We start from the raw sequence: 22,917 nt of genomic DNA, 5'->3' as shown, positions 1-22,917 counted from the left end.
AATACTTCAGCTCTGTGTTCACTAAAGAAGACCCTGGTGAAGGACCATCTCTACACAACAAGAAACTGGAGGGAAGCGAAACAGAGGAAAATCCATTACAGTAGATAATGTATGGGAAGAGCTAAAGAATCTGAAAGTGGACAAAGCCATGGGGCCTGATGGGATTCATCCAAGGATACTGAGGGAGCTCAGAGATGTGCTGGCGGGACCGCTGTGCGACCTGTTCAATAGATCCCTAGAAACGGGAGTGGTGCCGAGTGATTGGAGAAGAGCGGTGGTGGTCCCTCTTCACAAGAGTTGGGAACAGAGAGGAGGCTGGTAACTACAGACCGGTTAGCCTCACTTCGGTGGTGGGAAAAGTAATGGAGTCACTGTTGAAAGAGAGAATAGTGAACTATCTACAGTCGGGAGAATTGATGGACCAGAGGCAGCATGGATTCACCAGAGGAAGATCCTGTCAGACAAATCTGATTGACTTTTTTGACTGGGTAACCAAGGAATTGGATCGAGGAAGAGCACTCGATATCATATACTTGGATTTCAGCAAGCTTTTGATACGGTTCCGCACAGGAGACTGGTGAATAAAACGAGAAGCTTAGGAGTGAGTGCCGAGGTGGTGACCTGGATTGCAAATTGGTTGACGGACAGAAGACAATGTGTGATGGTAAATGGAACCTTCTCTGAAGAGAGAGCGGTTTTAAGTGGTGTACCGCAAGGATCGGTGTTGGGACCGGTCCTGTTCAATATCTTTGTGAGCGACATTTCGGACGGGATAGAAGGTAAGGTTTGTCTTTTTGCGGATGACACTAAGATCTGCAACAGAGTGGACACGCCGGAAGGAGTGGAGAGAATGAGACGGGATCTAAGGAAACTGGAAGAGTGGTCGAAGATATGGCAGCTGAGATTCAATGCCAAGAAGTGCAAAGTCATGCATATGGGGAGTGGAAATCCGAATGAACTGTATTCGATGGGGGGGGGGAAAGACTGATGTGCACGGAGCAGGAGAGGGACCTTGGGGTGATAGTGTCTAATGATCTGAAGTCGGCGAAACAATGTGACAAGGCGATAGCTAAAGCCAGAAGAATGCTGGGCTGCATAGAGAGAGGAATATCAAGTAAGAAAAGGGAAGTGGTTATCTTGGTTATCTGGAAACCGATGTGATATCTCGATTGAATGTCGGTATATAAAAGAAATAAATAATAATAATAATAATAAGTGATTATTCCCTTGTACAGGTCCTTGGTGAGGCCTCACCTGGAGTACTGTGTTCAGTTCTGGAGACCGTATCTTCAAAAAGACAAAGACAAGATGGAGGCGGTACAGAGAAGGGCGACCAGGAAGGTGGAGGATCTTCATCGGATGACGTACGAGGAGAGATTGAAGAATCTAAATATGTACACCCTGGAGGAAAGGAGGAGCAGAGGTGATATGATACAGACTTTCAGATACTTGAAAGGTGTTAATGATCCAAAGACGACAAACCTTTTCCATAGGAAAAAAATCAGCAGAACCAGGGGTCACGATTTGAAGCTCCAGGGAGGAAGATTCAGAACCAATGTCAGGAAGTATTTCTTCACGGAGAGGGTGGTGGATGCCTGGAATGCCCTTCCGGAGGATGTGGTGAAGACCAGAACTGTGAAGGACTTCAAAGGGGCGTGGGATAAACACTGTGGATCCATAAAGTCAAAAGGCCGCCAATGAAGAGTGGGTGACTCGCCAGAATGATGGCTACTGCCTGGAGACAATACCCTTATTAAATAAACATACACATGCTTACTGTGACTCCAACATCGCTCTAAGCTTCAGCAGGAAGAGGAAATGTGGAAAAAAGGATTCACACTCACAAAGAGGGGAGTAGCTGGCTTGTTACGGCGGTTACTACCCCAAATCAAATAAGCCTGATACTTCACTTTCAATGCATATACAGCATAGTTCTCTGCTTCAACGGCAGGGGAGAAGAAAAGAGGGTTCGCACTCACAAAGCGGGGAGTAGCTGGCTTGTTACGGCGGTTACTACCCCAAACCAAATGTGCCTGATACTTCACTTTCGATGCATATCCAGCATGGCTCTCTGCTTCAACAGCATGGAGAAGACTGATACTTCACGCATATCCAGCATAGCTCCCTGCTTCAACGGCAGGGGAGAAGAAAAACAACCAATAAGGGCTGTATAACATAGTCTGGGTAAAACAAATAAGCATGGGTGTAGCTTGCTTATTGGCAGGGGAGAAGCTTGCCTATTGGCAGGGGAGAAGAAAAACAACCGATAAGGGCTGTACAACATAGTCTGGGTAAAACAAATAAGCATGGGTGTAGCTTGCTTATTGCGGCGGCTACTACCCCTAACTAATCAAGCTAGATATTTCACTTGGATGCAGCTCCATCACTGCTCTCTACATTAAAGGTGGGGGTGGAAGGGAAATAGAACCAAGTGCTAAGAGAAACAGATAAGTATGAGAGAAAACATGTGTGAAGCTTGCTGGGCAGACTGGATGGGCCATTTGGTCTTCTTCTGCCGTCATTTCTATGTTTCTATGTTTCTATATAAGTGAGTGGAAGGTGTGTTAAAGTGGGCACTGAGCATGCAAACATCAACATTCACCTGCTTCCTTCCCTTCGCTTTCTATGCTTTTATTTATTTATTTATTTGTTTGTGTTTTATATACCATCATTCCATGTGAGAATCAGTGGTTCATAACAGTGTACAGGTTTGATGAGATACGGCAGAAGGCCTACATACAGACATGAAGTAAACGAGGTAAGTATTTAGAGGCCAGGGTGCATTACAATGACAGATACAATATAGGAGAACAAATCAGGGGTTATAGGGGGCTAGGATTAAGGGGGGTATTGTTCAAGACATAACTTGGATTTCTGGTTTATGGTGAACTGTCAGTTTCTGTCAAACAGAAGGCATTTTTTAATGTCCAAGTTTTATTTATTTATTTATTTATGTATTGAAGGCTTTATATACCGACTTTCTTGATACAAATCAAATCAACTCGGTTTACATCGAACTAAGCAGTAACTATAAATAACCAATAAACAAGAGACAATTTAGGGAGCATAAAAGTTACATTATAACAAGGAAGCCTTAACTGGGAGTAGGAAATAAAGAGGGTGAACGAAGATAAGTACTATATACAAGGGAGGGAGGCAAGAAGCCAACCTCTTAATAGCTAGTAAGCGTGATTTGGTGATTGTTTATTTACATAAGTGAAGGAACAGTTCTAAATCAGGCTGTGGAGCTTGTAGTGGGGAATGCTTGGCAGAACAGCCATGTTTTTAGTTTCTTTTTAAAAGTTAGTAGGCAGGTTTCTTGTCTGAAGTCCGGAGGCATGGCATTCCAGATGGATGGGCCTGCAGTAGAGAATGACCGGTCTCTGATGTTTGAGTGGTGCACTGCTTTGATTGGAGGGACATGTAAGGATCCCTTATAGGCATCCCTTAAGGGTCTGGCCGTCGAGTGTAATTTGTTAAATCTTTTATTGTCTGTTATTGGTCACAGGTCCTCTGGCATAGAAATCCATAATTTTGGCCTGTGACTGATATCGCTCTTTCTCTTGTTTGTGTTAAATGAGAGTTTCTTATGTTCGGGATTTCTAGGAGGCCTTTGTTTTGCGATCTGAGCTTTCGTGGGAGAATATGTGGTTTAAATGTCATTCCAGGCCAGGTTCTTGTGACCTGGATTGACCACTGTTGGAAACAGGATGCTGGGCTTGATGGACCCTTGGTCTGACCCAGCATGGCAATTTCTTATGTTCTTATATCCTTATGTTCCCATTAGATCGTTGTTCAAGTTAATGTTATTGAGTATTATTGTAAGTACGTTCGGCCGAATTTTTATTCCCCTGCGTGTATAAAAAACGAAGGTTACATATATGGCTAGGCCTTGCGCACACTGCGCACATTTTCACTGAGGCCCAGCCGCGCACGTAACCCCGTTACTTGCCGAAGTGCCAGACCCAGATAAAGGGGCAGTCAGGGGGGGGGCTGGAGGCGCTGGTACAGCGACCATTTGCCACTGTGCCAGGGAAGTGCACACCAGCAGGCTGCCAGCACATACAAGTTACTACTGCTCCAGAGCAGCAGCAACTTGACAAATAGAAAAAAAAGGTAAGGTAGGGGAAGTTTAGGGGGTGGGAAGGAAGGTTAGATAGAGGGTTAAGGAAGTTCCCTCCCAGTCCGCTCCTTAACTGGAGCGGACTGCGATGCGTCGCCGCGTGGGAATTGCCTAAATCTTCCCCTACTTGTGCACGTAGATTACAAAATCTGGCACGCATGTGCGAACAGCTCAATGATTTTATAACATGTGAGTGCCAGCGCGCACATGTTATAAAATTGGTGCACATATATGCACGTTATAAAATTGGTGCACATATATGCACCTTAGAATTATTCTTGATTGTACAGGCAGCTAATGCAAGACAATCTGAGTTGGGGTGATGTGGTCGTACTTCCTTGTTCCAGACAATAGTCTAGCCGCAGCATTTTGCAGTAGCTGCAGAGGTTTTAAGTGACTGTCGGGAGTCCCAGTAGTAGGGAATTACAATAGTCAAGGTTTGAGAATATGAGAGATTGTAATGCCGATCTGAAATCTGTTGTGTTTAGAAGAGGTTTCAGTCTGCTCAGGATTCGCAACTTGTAGAAACCGGATTACACCAATTGGCTGATATGAGCTTTCCTTATTAAATTTTCATCAATTTGAACGCCCAGATCTCATGAGCACTGTCACTGGCTGGTCCTGTACTCTGGAATACCATGCCACGCGAAATCAGACTACAGACAAATCTGAAATTATTCAAAACTAATCTGAAAACCTGGCTTTTTAAACAAGCATTTTATAAAGATAAAGAAAAGGAGAAAAATAGTTGAGCGATAAGGATGCACCAAGCTAGAAGTTTTTAGTAACCTACATAAGCATATTAATGTTAAAATCAAACTGCCTAATTTGTTCCTAACAATCAGGTTTAATTTACACACCTAGTTTATTATTTTACATTGTTACCATGCTATGATGGCACACGAGTAATTTGTAATCTATACCAACCATATTTCTCTTTATCGTGCCCTTCTGTAAACCGTTGTGATGGTATTTAACTTAATGACGGTATAGAAAAATTTTTAAATAAATAAATAAATTATGAGTTGTGGGGATTAGCTGCCAATTTCCGAGGTCAATAGCTGGAGAAATAGATTTTGGTGGGCTTCAGCTCAGCCAAATTAATTCAGTTTTTTTGTGGTTCATCAATTTCATTTGTGCAAGTTTTTCTTTATTGTGATCATATATTCAGAGAAGTGGTGCTATTTTTTCAAATGATTTTGATAATGGGATATAGATTTGCAGATTGACAGCATATAGAAAGAATTTTATTCCTAGGTCTGTTAGTAGTTTACATAAGGGCAGCATGTAGATATTAAATAGAGTTGCAAATAGCGCTGAACCCTGCAAAACTCCTGTTGAGCATTGGAATGTATCGGAAACGTGGTTGTTGAGTTTTACTTGGTAAGATCTGTTTATGAGGAATGAGGTGAACCATTTAAGTACATTTCCTTTGATCCTTATGTTTCTCTTCTGTTGGCAAAGTAGATTATGGTCAATAATGGCAAAGGCTGCTGTTAAGTCAATCAGTACAAGGCAGTGAGATTCATTAGTGTCAAATCTTCATAAGACAGGGTCAGTTAAGGATTGTAGAAGAGTTTCCATTGAGCAATTTTTCTGAAAACCAAATTGGTTGGGATATAGTGCTTACCCAATTAGAGATGAGTCTCTAATTGGGTAAGCACTGCTTTTTCAATAAATTTTGCAAGGAAGGTTAAGCTGGAGATTGGTCAGTAGTTGTCCCAGTTGTCAGATCTTCCCAATTTATTCTTTAGTATTGGTTTTATAACTGCTTGTTTTAGACCATGGGGCATATGTCCCTCTGCAAGGGCAAGGTTTACCTGAGTTGTGATAGTAGGGGTTATGGTTTGGTTTACTAGTTTGAGCAAAGAGGTATCAGGTCAAATGGATGGGTAGCTGGTTTTAGTTTAGTTATGGTTTTGCTTATCTCCAGCTTCAATACTGTGTCAAATGATGTGCATTAAAGTTTTCCGTTGCTTAATAGGGTTGGTATGGGTGATTTATTGTTTCAACCTCTGGATTTTCTTCAGTTCATGCTGTAGCGTAATCATTACATTAATTTCTTGAGAAATTATTGTTCATTGTTTGGAGAGCAGAAGGTTCTTTTATTAGGCTCTTGACTATTTCGAACAGAAGTTTTGAGTTGAAAACCACTCTGTGTATTTGTTTTGCATAATAGCCTTTTTTAGATTTATTTGTATCTTCTTAGTGGTATCTGTAGGGTTTTTTTTGCCAAAGTTTTTCAAGCTTTCTAAGGTGTCTTTTTTATTCTTTCAGTTCTTCGTTATACCAAGGATTCAATTTTTTAAGATTGTCATGGTTTTTGTTCGGATTGGGCTGTATTTGTCTGCTATTTCCTTGGTCATTTTTTCCCACGAATCAAGTGCTTCATCGCAGCTGTTTAGATTTAGATTGATTTTGTTCCCATTGCCTTCGCTTTGATTGAGATCAATCTTAGTACTCTCTTCCACAATACTTTTAAATTCTTTCGTGGGTGCTATTTTAAAATATAACATTTCAGCTTGCATTTTTCTCACATAACTAGAATTGCTGTCTTTTCAATATAGGATTTTCTACCAATACAACAAAGGATATCATCACTTCTACATGGAATTGTGTTGTGAGTAGTAATACCCAAGCCAACCATGGAAGTCTCAGGAGCATTTGCTTAAAATCCACATTGTAACAGAAAAAAAGAAAAATCAAAACAAGAACAAAACTAACACAGACCAGAAACATAACATTTATGGCTATCATCTATAATTAGGAAAATAATTAGAACGCTATTGCTCATAATCCTTATTTTTCTTTTTCAATTATACCCCCTCCAAATTTACTTTGGTTCTTGCCATGCAGAAAGGCACGTTCTGGAAACCCTGCAGTCATAGACCCTAAATCCAGTTACTAGTTGTTCATCACTGGGCAGTGACCATGGTTTTCTTCCTCCCAGGAGCTGCATCCACAACCTCCCCAATTCTGGCTGACCTGTGGGGTAGAAGATCGAGGTCCATCTAGGCTGGTTCTTTGCATCCTTATTAATTGTCTGGGTAAAAAGCTTTTTTGAGTTAAAATTTAATTGTTAAATGTAACAAAGTATTACTTGATAAGATGTGGGGTGTGGCTTCTAGGAAGAGAGAGATCTAATAATGTAAACACCAACAAAGCTAATCGCTGTCAATCTGCTATTCAGTAACAGGTGATTAATATTAATTGCAATTAGAAATATGGGTCCACGACATATTTTCTGACTTATGCCAGCTGCCTAGAATATAGTGGAGATGAAAATACTGATGGCAAAAATTAAAGATTTTAACAATGAATTTTCTGATATTTAGGATTTTTTAAAAATAAAATTATAAGCTAACAGTCCATAATAACCAGTGTTTCATTTCATACACGACAGAAGGGAAGACAGAATATATAAATGTACTGAAGTCTCTCTGTGGCATAAATTTATTCTAATGTCACATTACTCATATTTTCCTTGTTATTTTCTATTTTTAATTATTGTATGCGTTATTCTTTTCCTTGGGTAAGTCCTTTGTCAATATAGCTCTATTTCTTTCTATGTTCTTTGAATGTGCTAAGGGCATATTGTACCTGGTCACGTACTGACACTGGGTAATCTTTTGGTGAATACCGTTTACTGTGTGCAATTATCTTTCTGATGTATTTTCTCATTGTATACGTGATATGCCTATTACCTACAAAAAGTAGAAAAATCCTCTACTAAAAATGCATGTTGAAGAAGTAATTATTCTAGTAATTGTATTCTACCCTACTTCCCCATTTGCAAACTTTACATTTGATTTAAATAGTTTTATTTTATTTTTGTTTTTATAAAACCTACAAAATTCTTAGCTATCCCTTATTAATCTAAGCAGTTTCCTTATTTTCTACCCATGGTAAATTTATCGCCAACAAGAGGGAATCAAATGTTGCAAGGAATTTGCTTCTCCGATGAATGAAATAAAATGCTTTACAATCTTTTCTTGTTTGCAGTGGGATGCCATCACTGAAATGGATGAGCACAATCGGCCCATTCACACCTATCAGGTCTGCAACGTGATGGAGGCGAACCAAAACAACTGGCTACGTACCAACTGGATCTCCCGTGATGCAGCGCAGAAAATATTTGTGGAGATGAAGTTTACTCTGAGGGACTGTAACAGCATCCCATGGGTTTTGGGGACCTGCAAGGAAACTTTTAATCTCTACTACATGGAGTCAGATGAGTCCCATGGGGTAAAGTTTAAGCCAAGCCAATACAGTAAAATTGATACTATTGCAGCTGATGAGAGTTTTACACAGATGGATCTAGGTGATCGCATTCTTAAACTGAACACAGAGGTTCGTGAAGTGGGGCCAATCAACAGAAAAGGGTTTTATCTCGCTTTCCAGGACATTGGGGCATGCATTGCTCTTGTGTCTGTCCGAGTCTACTACAAAAAGTGTCCATTTACTGTCCGTAACTTGGCCATGTTTCCTGACACCGTTCCCAGAGTGGATTCCTCCTCTTTGGTGGAAGTACGTGGGTCTTGCATGAAATATGCAGAGGAGCGTGACACTCCTAAGCTATACTGTGGAGCTGATGGGGACTGGCTCGTGCCTCTCGGACGTTGTGTCTGCAGTATTGGATATGAGGAGGTGGATGGCTCCTGTCATGGTAAGCACCTGATACTTTAACAAAAATCATCCTGAAATAGCTTCTATTCAGTATGTAGGAGTTTGTAATATATCATGCAATGGTTTTATTTAGATTCTCTTTCTAGCCTGGGTGGTGTATGATAAAATTGAGTCATTTAAAATGATACAGTATATAATTAATTGTATGTGGTAACTTACCAGGGTAAGTTTGGATTCCTTGACCCCTGCAATAAGTCGATAGTTAAATTATCACAATGATCTCATTTCTTATAAACATGAAATGAAATGCACAGTCCTAATATTATATTTGACAGGAGAACTGTTGTTTTGAGTCTTTGCTTTTATAAGGTTGAAATTTTACAATAATAGTGATTGTCTCAAAAGAATAAAGCATGTGGTTATTTATTCAAACTAATAAGTCTACAGAAGTACAAGGTTGCATTCAAATATTGGAAGCCTGAACTGAGCAATCACGTTAAGCTTGTCCATTCATATGTAGCCAAGTAAAAGGTCTGACATGAACTGAAGAGAATTTGAAAAGACTAACAGGGGAACTGAGCTAGGAGACATTTTACATGGAGTTCTTTTGCATGTACAGCCTTCATTTTCAGATTAACTCTTTTATAAGAAAGCTTGGATAAGTGGATTGAACTCTTGAAATCAGACATTGTAATGAAGGATTGGTTTTGGTGCACCAGTAGACTTTAAACTTTGAGCTGCCAAGACACGCAATGGATATTGCATACAATGGCCCTAATATGACCTGGTGTTTTCTTCTGTAACATTATCTTAGCGCTATGTCTGTAATATCTATAAAAATGTGAAGCAGGATGGAAAGAGTGCTGGCAGTGACACTGTTAAGAACAATATTATTCAGCATCAACCTTTTGAACTTTCAAACATAACAATTCTGTTAAATTTCTAAAGCTGACTGACAGCTGTATTGATTAGAAATTCCTTCCACTCATCTGTGACTGCTTACAGTTAGACCTCGATAAAAATCTTATAGGTCACAGAGGTTTTACTTTAACATTACATTTTTTATCTCAGCTTGCATGGCACAGGCAAATGTGCTTTCATTTATCGATAATCTCATTTAGGGACCTTATGTTATTTCTGCAAAGATAAGATTTAAGAGTAGGAAAAGTTTAGGGAATTAATCAAGACTTGGCTTTTTAATCAAGCTTTAGTTAAAAAGTTGTAGCTGATTTCTTCTTCTTTTACTATATGTCACTAGCCAGACTTTTGGGTTTGGTTGGGAAGGAAATATGGGGGTTTCTGTTTGGGGGAGGGCTTGCTTTGATTTTACATGTCATTACTTGTTTTATGTTGAAGGGTTGGGATGGTTGTTATGTTTTATTGTAAACGATCATCCAGATGCTATAGATGTTTGTCGCTATATCAAATATTAAACATTGGGAGCCATTCAAATATATGGGGCTCCTGAGTCACTAGACACCAATGATCTGATTCCATGGTTAAGTAAGAGGACAGGATTTAGAGTATTCATTAGAGGTAGCATAGTAAATCCATTTACTACATTCAGATAGAACTGTAGAAGGAGCAGAGTGATTGGTTTAGAATACATTTCTGAATAATAGCATCTAACCTCAGCTCTCTCTGGGGTCTAATAAGCACTAATGTACCCTTTAAATTACTAGTGAACATGGGAGCACCATGTGCTAATAAACTGTTATTGAACGTTATGATAAGGGTCAAAGCAATATGATGCATTTTGACTGACTCAGAAGGGTTTGTTTCCACTAAATTGATCTCAGTAACACCCTAAGCATGCTCCATGTTTGCCTTTAAAACATGACTTGATACTAGCACGTATAAGCTTTACTAGTAAAAACTAGGGAGTCTACTTACTAAAGTGTGTTTACATTAACATAGTTGTTAACATGTGTTAAACACATAGGGGCAGATTTTTATTCTTACATGTGCGGGGTACATTTGTGCGCGCTATAAAATCCAGGGTCAGCACGCGCAAGGGGGTGCACATTAGTGCACCTTGCGGGCGCCGAGCCCTAGGGGAGCCCCAATGGCTTTCCCCGTTCCCTCCAAGGCTGCTCCGAAATCGGTAGCTACCTCGAAATCGGAGCGGCCTCGGAGGGAACTTTTTTTCAGCTCCCCCCCACCTTCCCCTAACTAACCCTCCCCCAGCCCTACCTAAATCTCCCCCCCTACCTTTTGTGGTCAGTTACGCCTGCCTGAGGCAGGCGTAACTTGAGTGCGCTGGCCAGCTGCTGGCGCGCGAACCTCCAGCACGGCTGCTGTGCCGAAGGACTCGGGACCGCCCTCGGACTGCCCATTTTTGAAAGCCCCAGGACATACGCAAAATAGGCTCGGCGTGCGCAGGGGTAGGTTTTAGGGGGTTATGACCCTTTGAAAATCTACCCCTTAATTTATCTTATTGCGCTATAATGCACTGTAGTAGGTTAGTGAGGAATATTGCAAAAACATGTTAATGGGTTGTTTTGCATACAAGAAGATTACCACAAATCTTGTTAAGCAATGTAGTTTGTGATAACCCACCTGCTAGTGCTAAAACTGAATTACCTCCTGCACCTAACATAGGGTGCAGTTGCCACCCCCTTGACACCAAATTAGAAGTCCCTATGGTAATCCTGTCCACTCCCTCTGATCCTTCCAGCATCTAAAATGATGCTCCCTGAGGTGCCCCTTCCTCATTCTCCTGGCATCCAGTTTCCTTCCACCCCACTTCCAAAATCCAGATTAAAGGTTCCATCATCAGCTTCTAAACCCCCTCCCAACATTTTGATCAAGGGGCTCCAATGCCCTGAGTTCCCCTGTTTCTCTATCTCCCTGAGTGCTGCAAACAAGGGGTTTGGAACTGTGGGGCAAAGGAGGGCATGAAATCATCCAGCCCCATGTTCAAATTTGGCATCCGAAAGGAAGCAGGGAGGAATATTCCTTCCTGTTCCCATCTTCCCTTTTGAAGGTCATGGAAGTGGTAGGTGGCTGAGGGGGAGGTTGGACTGACGTGCTAGAGGCCCTTATTTGCAGCAGTCAGGGGAAGAGGGCCAGAAAAAGGGCATCAGGTCCTCTTGATAAGGATACAGGGAGGGAGCAGGGGAGAAAGGGTGGGGTGATGCTGGGAAGTTTGTTGGTGGGCGAAATATATGGAGGACATTAATTTTAGATGCCAGAAGGGTGAGAGGGTGTGGGGGGCAGGAGGGTTAGGGATTATTGCGGCCTACTTTGGGACAATGTTAACTGCCAGAGGCTAACACAGTTATGTTATCAGTAGTACCACATCTGCAATAACAAAAGCAAAAAATCTGTTTTAACCGGACTTATTAAAGGCTTAATGATCTTTAGTAAATCAGGAATTAAATAGCCAACTAAAGCCTCCATTAAAATTGGCCATTAATACATTTTAACGGCCAGTTTTAATGCACTTTAGTAAACAGGCTTCTAATGAAGGCTCTGTAAGTAAGCTTTGGTAGTGTTTGTTTTAATGCTACAGGCAGACATCCAATAAGGACTGTAACCTAGAAACATAATATGATGGCAGAGAGAGACCTCAGGGCCCATTTAGTCTGCTCATTTTCCCTTCTTCCTGTACACCACAGACCACTTAATGTTTGGTTGCCCACCACCAAGGATCATTCCCTACTCTTCACATTCTTACTGTCTATGTCTCCATTGCCTGCCATTCTATGCGTCGCCTTTCTATAAATTGTTTACTCCTGTATTCCTGCTTTCTGCTTCATATTATGACTTCTTATTCTTGAACTTAATTCAGGTATTTGAATGACTCTATGATATACCCATCTCTTGCCTGTATGTATATCCTCAAGGGACTTATGGTCCAAGTTCTGCAGCCTTCTACTCTGACCTCCAAAATTAGACACTCTAGATGAGGTTATACTGTTTATGTGTAAAATAATTATCACCTTCCTTTCTATCTTGGCCTTTGCCTCTGGCTGTAGCCTTGTCACACTATTTTGCAACCTTGAGATCCTCGGATATGATCACCCCGCAATGTCTTTTATTTTGTGCACATCAATACTGGTCCCTCTGTCATGTACTGCCACCTTGGAGTTGTACATCCCAAATGTCTGGCTCTGCTTGCTTTTTTTTTTGTTTAAATGCTGTTGACCACTCCTCAAGCTTCTGCTGTATTTGTGATGGAAAGGCTTAACCCAATAAGGGGAAGAGCAAGGACTATGGGAAAAGGGAGGATCTACAAAGATGCAAACATGGCTGCCTCTCATTTCCTTTTTGGTTTTTGTGGGGGCAGGGGGTTGGTGAAAGTGAGTGCTCAGCCACCAGGTCATCGTATACAATCCAACAGCTATGAAGATTAGTTGATGTGGAATGAGTCCAAAATTAAGGCTCTCTGTGCAATGTTCAAACAGTAATTTCTCCTTCGTTCTTGTACTTTCCGTATTGTATCTGTAGCGAATACAAAGCGTCGCTGTTTCCTATCTTTATATAGCAAAATTGAAAAACATGGTTAGCAGTGGGTATTGTTAACATTTAAATAGCAGAAATTAAATGCAATTTTGTTCAGCTCTCTAAGCTTTGAAGTCATTTGAATAGGAAAAAGATCCCTGCTGATGTATTTTTCCCCCAAGTAAATCACATTGAGACCTTGGCAGGTTACTTTATTGTAACCTTCAGTACATGGCGACAAGCTCAGCTGGGAGGCAGGAAGTGACACGAGGCTTAAAACCCTTGACAGTTCCTAGCTGCCTTTGCTTTTGTGTTAATGAAGGAAGTCACATTTGCTGTAACAAAGGTGGAGGCTGACAACAGAACTATTCTAAAGTCTAATGGGCTGAGTTTACATGTTAACCTAGATGCTAAAATAGTGTCGTACATCAAACCAGATATCGATCACGAGAAATACTTCAAAAACAAGGTTTCGAAATTTGAGAATGCATGGGCAAAGCCCAGAGGAGAAGCGGGAGGCAAGAAAGTGGAATGACAGAATATATCCTGCAGTCCTTGTTGCATTTCTAGTAGGTAAAGTTCCCCCTGATTCTAAATCTCTTGATATGAACCTGTAAAATACGAAACAGGTTTATTCATTTGGAATTATGCTTCAGGCACAGGGTTAAGGTTTGGCGCTCATAAACTAAAGATTTGGCTGATTAAAACAAATTATGATTCAAGTACTATTAATATGGTCAAATTTACAGTACCCCAAAAGGCAAAGGTGCGTCAAATAAAGTAGGACATGTGTAGGGCCGTGTGGAAGTAGAAAAAGGTTTTATTCAGTCAACACAATAAGCAGGGAGACAAATCTTGCATATTAAAGCAGTGAGGCAGATAAGAACATAAGAACTTGCCATGCTGGGTCAGACCAAGGGTCCATAAAGCCCAGCATCCTGTTTCCAACAGTGGCCAAACCAGGCCACAAGAACCTGGCAATTACCCAAACACTAAGAAGATCCCATGCTACTGATGCAATTAATAGCAGTGGCTATTCCCTAAGTAAACTTGATTAATAACAGTTTATTTAACTTCTCCTGCAAGAACTTATCCAAACCTTTTTTGAACCCAGCTACACTAACTGCACTAACCACATCCTCTGGCAACAAATTCCAGAGCTTTATTGTGCGTTGAGTGAAAAATAATTTTCTCTGATTAGTCTTAAATGTGTTACTTATTATTGTAATAAGGTTGTGGGTCCTCCAACATGGGCCGTTTTTCTTACTGGCTGCATCAGGAGGGATGGAGCAGGAGATCAGATCTTCAACAAAGTGAAAAACAGACAAATCTCTGTTTGCATAGGAAACTAAGGGGGTCATTTTCTATGCTAAATCGGGGCGGGTTCTGGGCGGCATCCGTACCGTCGCAGACGCCGCGAAGACACCGCTGACAGCGAAAAGGTAAAGACCCTTTTCGCTGCCAGTAGCACGCTCAATAGCACCACCTTTTACGATGGCGCTATTGGGTGCGAAAGTCGGCAGCAATCGCACCGCGGAGGTGCGATTGCTGCCGGATTTCGCAGGCCCACCCCCCCGCCCCCATTATCGCCGGGAACTTAGAAAATCTAGGCCTAAGATACATATGATGCTGTATCTACGGTCAAGGATGCAGAGTGCAAAAAATCTTTACAAACTTGCTCAAAATTGGCATGTCAGTCTGCCGACCATACACATTTACTGTTTACTATATATGGCAAAGAATTATCTGACTATACCTGAAAAAGTGATCTTTAGTAGAGTAAGTCTTAAGCATCAGATTTAAATGGCTCCAGCAAGCAGAGCTAACTGCACTTGTTAGCGTGAACGGCACTCCTTTTACTGACCTAGCAATATATTGCTATTCACTATGATTTTATTTCAGGGTCTTTCTCCCAGGACAAGCAGAATGGGTGACATCATCAGATGGAGCCTGGCACGGAATACATTTGTCAAAGTTTCTAGAAACTTTTACTGGCACACTGAGCATGCCCAGTATGCCACTAATCCCACAGCCACACAGGGTCACCCTTCAGCCTCCTTTTTTCCATGGTGCTGTTGCCTCGCGGTTTGTGGAGCGCTCATTATTTTTCCCTCACGAAGAAATTCACCATTTTTTCTTTGGTTTTCCCCTGCCTCGGAGCCCCCCATTGCAAATCAATTCCTCCGGCGTTCAGTAGGTACTTTTTCACGTTGTTGTGGTTGGTTCCCGAGCATCTACCTCCCGGTGGCCACCGGCCACCAACCACGCGCCTCCTGTTTTCAATGGTGACCGGTTTTAGGAAGTGCCCCGAGTGTCCACGGACTTTGTCCATCACAGACCCACACGACATTTGCGTCCTGTGCCTGGGGCCTTCCCACAATGTCCATCAGTGTCCCAGCTGTGCTCAGATGACCCCCAAAGGCAGGCGTGCCCACCTGGACAAGATGGAGCACTTGTTTGGTTCCAAGCAATCTGCTCCATTGACTCCAGTACTGGATACATTGAGTCATGGGGCCTTCACCTTCGGCGCCCCGCCGCAATGACCAAGGGGCAGGAGATTGCCCCTCACAGGCATCAGGACATTCGAAGGCTTCTGGATCATCTTCCTTGGTGCCGGAGAAAGACTGGGCAGAGCACCTTAGGAAGCATCGACACCAGAGGGACATTGGCTTTGGTCAAACCCCCTCTGAAGAGGACCTGAGCCCAGGGCATTCCCCACTGATTTCGGTGTCAGGCACCGAGCCCCCATGGAGGTTCCGTTGATGCCCAGCCTGCCTCCTCCTCCTCCCGGGTTGGAGTTAACTGCACCTGCATTTCGAGAGGAGTTGGACCGCGTGGTTCAACAGGCAGTGCTAAATGCCCTCCAGGGTCTCCAGCAGCCACCAACGCCGGCTCCCATATCAGTGCTGGAACCAGCGCCCTCCATGTGGGCACCTCTACTGGAAAGGCTGGACGTGCTGCTCGGTGCCTTACAGATGCAGCCCGAACCGGTGGGCCCTCTGGTGCCCCATACGCCACCACCCCCTCCCCCCCCGACACGATCCCGATTCCGGGTTCTTTGGAGGAGGAAGATGCAGCTCAATGCCTGCCACCACGAGCAGTGCTGCCGGTGCCGGATCTCATTTCCGGGTCCTCAGGGCCCCTGGTGCCCCGCCGTCCATCGCAGGTCCAGGTGCCCTCGATGCTGGCACAACCATCAGTTCCCCCTCACTGACCATTGGTGCTTGCACCCCATGATTTGGGTTTTGGCCTTCCTCCTCAACCCAGACAGTTTAATGGTGAGGAGGATGCCCCTTACGACCCTTGGGGAGATGCCTCCTCTGAGCATTCCCCAGAGGCCTCCGAAGACCTTCTGTTGGAGCATTTTCTACCAGATGAGAGACAGTGCTCGCCTCCTGAGGACATCTTTTGCAAGCTTTGTGCGGGTGATGGCGGAAACCATTCTCTTCCAACTTTTAACGGAAGAGGATGCTCACCACAAGATGTTGGAGGTCCTCCAATTCATGGACGTCCCTAAAGAGGTGGTGGCCATCCCGGTACATGAGGTCCTCCTAGACCTCCTCTAACGACTATGGGAGCATCCGTGTTCCATGGCTCCAGTAAACAGAAAGACACATGCCATATATTTAATGTAACAGGCCCTGGACTTCCAGAAGAGCCAGTTGCCTCACCAGTCAGTGGTAGTAGAATCAGCCCAGAAAAAAGGCCAAGAGAGCCCACCCTCACTCCTCCGCCCCTCCGGGGAAGGACCACAGAGCCTTAGTCACTCTAGGCTGGAAAGTTTTCCAAGGGGCCAAGCTCATCACCCGAATAGCAACATACCAGTTGTACATGAACCAGTACAACCAAAACCTCTGGAAACAGGTCCTCCCGCAACTGTTCCAGGAGGGCCTGGAATCCATTGTCCAAAAATGATTTGAGGCCGGCAAGCATGAAGTGAGGCAGTCTACGATGTATTCGAGACGGCATCAAGGGTCTCAGCGGTGGGCATTAGTGCCTGACGATGGGCCTGGCTGAAAGCCTCCGACCTCCGTCCGAAGTCCAAGACAAACTGGCTGACCTCCCCTGTACAGGAGAGAACCTGTTTGGGGACAAAATCCAGGACGCAGTGGCTCAGCGTAAAGATCACCATGAAACCTTGTGTCAGTTGTCTACTACCACCTTGGACCCTTCGGCGACCCGCAGGGCACCACATTGAGATTCCAGGAAACCATTCTACATGCAATGGAGATATTACCCTCCGGCCTCACACGCTTGACTGGCTTGAGCTGCCCAAAATAGCCACCCCTGCCAGCAGCAGGTACCTCGGGCTCAGCCAGCCCCTCAGCCTAGCCCTGCAGCTGGCTTTTGACTGGCACAGAGAAAGCAGCAGCCTAACCCCAGTGCCCACGCCATCTGACCCACTGGTAGGGGACCGACTGCCTATTCACAAAAAGCTTGTCCCCTATTACCACCGACAGATGGGTGTTATCCATCATAGCATGAGATTACCGCCTGAACCTTCTCAATGTTCCCCCAGACTCCCCTCCCTCTCCGGTGTGGAGCCTTGTGGAACATGCAACGACCCTCATGTTAGACCTCTCGGCCCTGCTACGGTCCAGAGCCATAGAACCAGTCCCCTGTGCTCAGCCATGGGTTTTTACGCCAGGTATTTTTTCATTCCAAAGAGAACTGACGGCCTCTGTCCCATCTTTCACCTCCAGGCTTTAAACTTCCTCCGGAGAAAGCGGTTCCAAATGGTATCCTTGAGCACCTTACTCCCACATCATGAGGTCTATTCATCTAAACTGTGTTAACACCCAGCATTAATGCCCTGTTTTTAACTCCTGTGATATGTGCATACTGCCCTTTGGTGAATACTGTACTGCAGGTGCTTTCTGCAGGTGAGAATCTGCACTCCCAGCCCCACCCCCTCTAAACCCTATAGCACTAACTCGCCTTGAACAAGGACCCAAAAACAAACCCCTCCCCGAAGACCCACTGACCGGAGGATCCCCCAGGTGGTAATGGTGCAGGAGTGACCCCCCCCCCCCCCAATCACTTCTGACCCACCGATGCCAGAATCCAAAGTAGTGTTGGCTGACCCGTGGCTCCCCATTAGACGTCTATCAGACTGGATACAATAAGAAGGTCATGTGAATGATAGAGACACTGGAGCAGGCAGCAGTGCCAAAGTCTCGCTGGATTTATTCTTTCTTCACTTTTCCTGCAGTTTGTTTTTTTTTGTTGTTGCTAAGGAAATAGGAGATCTAGCTGATACCATTTTTTTTTCTCAATGCAATGAAAACCTTTTCTGAGCTATCAGGAATGTAATTGCACACAAGGGCCCCTCCGTGGGAATACACATACAGTTATGGAGAATGTGCGCAAACACCTAGCAGCATCTATTTTTTGTTTTCTCTTCATTTTCTCCCGTCATTACTTAAGAAATTTTTATCAGAGCAAATAAAATAAATGCTGCTTGGGAGAGAGAGAGCTTGAAGCCTAAAATCTGTTTCCTCGTCAGTAGCTAATTTACTGTAACATGAAATTTGCTAGCTTCCCTTCCAATTTATACATCTTTTCTTCTTTATTAAAGGTTAAACAATTCAGATATTCCACGTTCCATAGAACTGCATTTGCTTCCAAGAACAGCAAAGATAAATCTGGTTTCCTTAACTCAAAATCTTTGTTTTCTGGTGGCGCAGTGCTTCTGGAGTCGGACTAGTTGGCAGAATAAGAGACTCCAGGAAGTCCTCATACTAATGCTATATCTTCCAGTGCAGGTTGATTACAATTTTAACTGCTCCATAGAGTTCTTGGATGTCTCCGATATTACATACCACGCTTTTCAGTAAAAGAAAACTTTGCATAATGAGCAGGGTTACCAATGATGGGGGTTTGGCTGACCCTCTGCTGCTAAATCACTGCCTGCCGAGGCCCTTCGGGATTTTCTGCAAGGACAGGAATTTAGTGACCAAGGGCATGGCGTGAACTCACTTTATGCAAACTCAGAAAGGGAAAACAGAATTCTAAGGCAATGCATACTTGGCAAATGTTTCACAGCTGAAACCCCGAATGTTAGTCCCAAAGAAAACCACAGCACCAGAGATGCAGATGAAACATGGTGTAGCGTAACCTTCTTAAAACATTAAGAAGTAATTTATGTATTCAGGAAGAGAAACAGGCTGTATATTACTCCCATGTGCTGCTGAATGCAGATGCTGAAGGCATATTGTTTTTACAGCAAAATATTAGGAGCTGCTTCTAGCAGGTTAATCACTACCATCATTAATTATTGGTATTGTGTGAAAGGTGTGTTGGCGTAATTTTAAATTAAATGGCCTTTTGACAGCATAGTTTAAAATAAATGTATTTATTGAATCTCTTGAAATAGTTTGCATCAAGATAACCAACTTCACTTTTGAACACTAAAAACTTACAGGCTAATTTTAAAACAAATGTGCGTGCAAAGATACGCTGGAATTTTAAATCATGCACGCATGCTTTAGAATACATCAATTGTGCATCAGTATGCTCCTTATTTTAAGAGGTTGCTCGAGCACAGCTAGCGTGCATCTTCCATAGGACTTTGTCGGCTTTTATGTGTGTAGGTAGGCGGAGTTTAAAATATGGTGCTCATGCGAGTTTTTCCAATTGGTCCACCAGTTTGCCCAGTTAATTTCGAGGTCTTCCAGACCCCTGTGGTTCTTCATGCTGCACGCCCCCAAGATGACTCAGACCCCTCACCCTGTCCTGGAAGCCCTAAAGCTCGAGATCTACAGACTTTCTCCTCATCTGGAGCATCAGTAAAGTTGCGCAGATAACAAGCCAGCGTGCACCGCGGTCTCCGGTTTTAAAATATGGAGTTATGCATGTAATTGTCTGCCCCATCCCAGAACACCCATGCCCTGGTCCTCTTCCACCCTTATTTTTGATGCGTGCACCAGTATATGCATGCGTGCTTCATGGCTTTTTAAAACACACATTGTTTGCGCACGGCCCGCATACGCACATATGTGGGCATTTTTGCACGAGTAACGCACCTCTATATATATATATATATAGTGATATGACGTGTATAACTGTTATCCTTACTACAATGTCAGATTTACCTAGTGTCAGATTGTTGGAGAGAGTATGAAGGATGAGGAATTTACCCTGTACAGTTGAAAGGCTTACCTTCAGCATGAGTACCAACAGCAGAAAGATCAAATCAGCGAATATAAGGTCACATTTTCAGCCTGATTTTCCAAGACCGGCGTACATACCTCCCGGTATGCGTGGAAGAGCCAGCTTCGAAAAAAGGGGTGAGCCAGAGAGAGAGCCTGGGGCAGGGTCTGGGGGTGTGGGCAAGCCGGGACAGCTGTCCCAGTGAAGCACACGTCAGCAACCGGCCAGCCCACGCAGCCTACTACTACTCCAGAGAGCAGGTAAGTATTGAAATTAAAAAAAAGAAAACTAGTTAGAGGGGTTTTAGGAGTTGAGGAGGATAAGGGTAAAAGCAGTCGGGGTAGGTAGGGGGGGGGGTGAGGAAAGTTCCCTCCCAGTCTGCAGCCTGGGAGGTAACTGAGGAAAGGTCCTAACACATCACCACGCACGTTTTATAAAATGCCCCCATTACACGTGCGAATTGGCGTACACGGATGCGCCACCTAAAATTGGAATGTCCAGGTCCACGTATCGGGACCCACAAGCACATGGACGCCCGCACGGTTCTTTTAAAATTTACCTTTTACCTTTATATCTGGGGATCTTGAGAAGCTGCAGATGCCTAGACATAAGTCTGCTGGTAACCAGGGCCGGCGCGTCCATTAGGCAAACGTCGGCGGTCGCCTAGGGCACCGAGCCATAGGGGGCGCCAAAGAGCAGCCATGTGGTGCCGCCAGCGGGGCCTATCCCGCTCGCGGCAAAGAGAAATAGAGATTGTGTGCTTCTTAGGACCGCGAGCAGTCCTGAGAAGCACACAGTCGGCGTCGAAACAGGTAGGGTGGGCGTGACCGGGGAGGAGGCGCGACCAGGGGGGGTGCGGCAGCACAAGGGTTGCCTAGGGCGCCCAATACCCTTGCAGCGGCCCTGCCGGTAACAATATAGTTTTAAACCAATCAGAACACAATTCCGTTCTCTAATTAAGGACATTCCACTGTATTGCATATTGGACCTGTCTCAGATTTTACCTTAATTTTCAAGCAAAGCAACAGTGGTTTAAAATTGTTCAAAAATAATGATTTATATGTGAAGTTATGCTTAATTAATCAAGACACCCAGTTACAGTCTCTGAAAACAGTTCTTGTAATTCTGTTACTTTAGTTATTTCTGCCCCAGAAATCCGATGTATGTAGAAAGTCATTTGAATTTGGTATAAAGGGCCTTTTTTAAACCCTCTGTCACTTGCAGTTATAGAAAATGCAGGAACATTTTTGGGAATGTTAAACTTGGCCTATCCAAACAGAGGGTGAGGTCAGTTTTGCTCTGGGTACATTTCCTTCCCCTCTCTTTTTTGCATTGTCATATGAAAGCTGCAATATTTTTATTTATTTATTTTCGCTTTTTGCACTTTTTTTCAGCATTTCAAATCGGATCACATTCAGGTACTGGAGGTATTTCCCTATCCCAGAGGGCTTACAATCTAAGGGCTGGATTTTCAAAAGGTTATACGCGCCCGGCCTATTTTCAAAAGGCCCGGCGGCGCGCATAAAGCCCCGGGATGCATATAGGTCCTGGGGCTTTATAAAAGGGGTAGGGCGGGGCGGGGCCAGAGGCCTGCAACATAGTGGCCATTGCCATGGCCGCTGTGTCCAGGGATCGCGTGTCAGCAGCCTGCTGGTGCACACAACTTGCGCCTGCCCAGAGGCAGGCGCAAAAGGTAGGATAAAACTTTTGGGGGGGTTAGAGTAGGGCTGGGGGGGGGGAAGTTAGGGGAAGGGGTGGGAAGGGAACAGAGGAAGGCAGTGTGACTCGGTGCGCACAAGGTACACAATTGTGCACCCCGCCCCCAGATTTTATGACATGCGTGTGCCTGAGCATGTTATAAAATCGGGCGTACATGTTATGAAATCTACCCCTAAGTTCGTACCTGAGGCAATGGAGGGTAAAGTGACTTGCCCAGGGTCACAAGGAGCGACAGCAGGACTGGAACCCTGGTCACCTGGTTCATAGCCACTGCTCTAACCACTAGACTACTCCTTCAAAGAGTTTAATGGTGTGTTTTGTTTGCTCTTTTACAGACAGGCAAATCTTTTTTTATATAATGCATGAGAAAATCAATATTACATGGTTTTCCAAAAAAAACCATGTATAGTAACATCCCAGCTCGAAGGCTGATCTTGCTTCACATACTAAGGGTCACTTATTCCCTCCTGAATATGTGTATGTATTCATTTACATAACTCACATCTTTCCAAGGATATATGTACATAATTTCTTTCTCATTGGGAAAGGTTATAGAAGGCTGTATGATCAGTTACCATCCACATGTATCTTCTTGTTATGCAATTTCTGCTTGTTATGAATATTGGAGCCTATGTACTCGGCTTTTTTTCCCCCTGAACACAAAACTGGTAAAACATTTTAATGCATCAGGCTCATTGCTGGTTATGAATATTGTTGCGTGTTGTTTTGTGTCATGTTGTTGTTCAGTGTCTCTGTTGTTGTATGAACCTGGGGCAAATTGGATTTTCTGCAAAATGTGACACCATTTACTGGCTCAAAAAGAATTATCCAAAGATCGTTATGTGTGACTT

The 22,917-nt window shown here is 43.7% G+C and overlaps 1 protein-coding gene across 2 annotated transcripts in view; it reads left to right on the top strand.

Moving 5' to 3' along the window:
- The window catches only part of LOC115076385 (ephrin type-A receptor 6-like), a 148,653-nt gene extending 139,689 nt beyond the window's left edge, over positions 1-8,964 (top strand). The window contains exon 2 of one of the 2 annotated variants that reach the window (XM_029577738.1): positions 8,126-8,964. In XM_029577738.1, coding sequence (XP_029433598.1) covers positions 8,126-8,809 — 684 coding nt within the window. In that variant the 3' untranslated portion in view covers positions 8,810-8,964. The remainder of the gene's footprint in view (positions 1-8,125) is intronic. The other variant, XM_029577737.1, reaches the window with a different exon arrangement.
- The last annotated feature ends 13,953 nt before the right edge of the window (positions 8,965-22,917 follow it).

This window comes from Rhinatrema bivittatum, chromosome 15 (genome assembly GCF_901001135.1).
Source record: "Rhinatrema bivittatum chromosome 15, aRhiBiv1.1, whole genome shotgun sequence".
Taxonomy (NCBI): Eukaryota; Metazoa; Chordata; class Amphibia; order Gymnophiona; family Rhinatrematidae; genus Rhinatrema; species Rhinatrema bivittatum.
The sequence above is the reverse complement of the archived record's forward strand: the minus strand, read 5'-3'. Positions and strand labels throughout refer to the sequence as shown.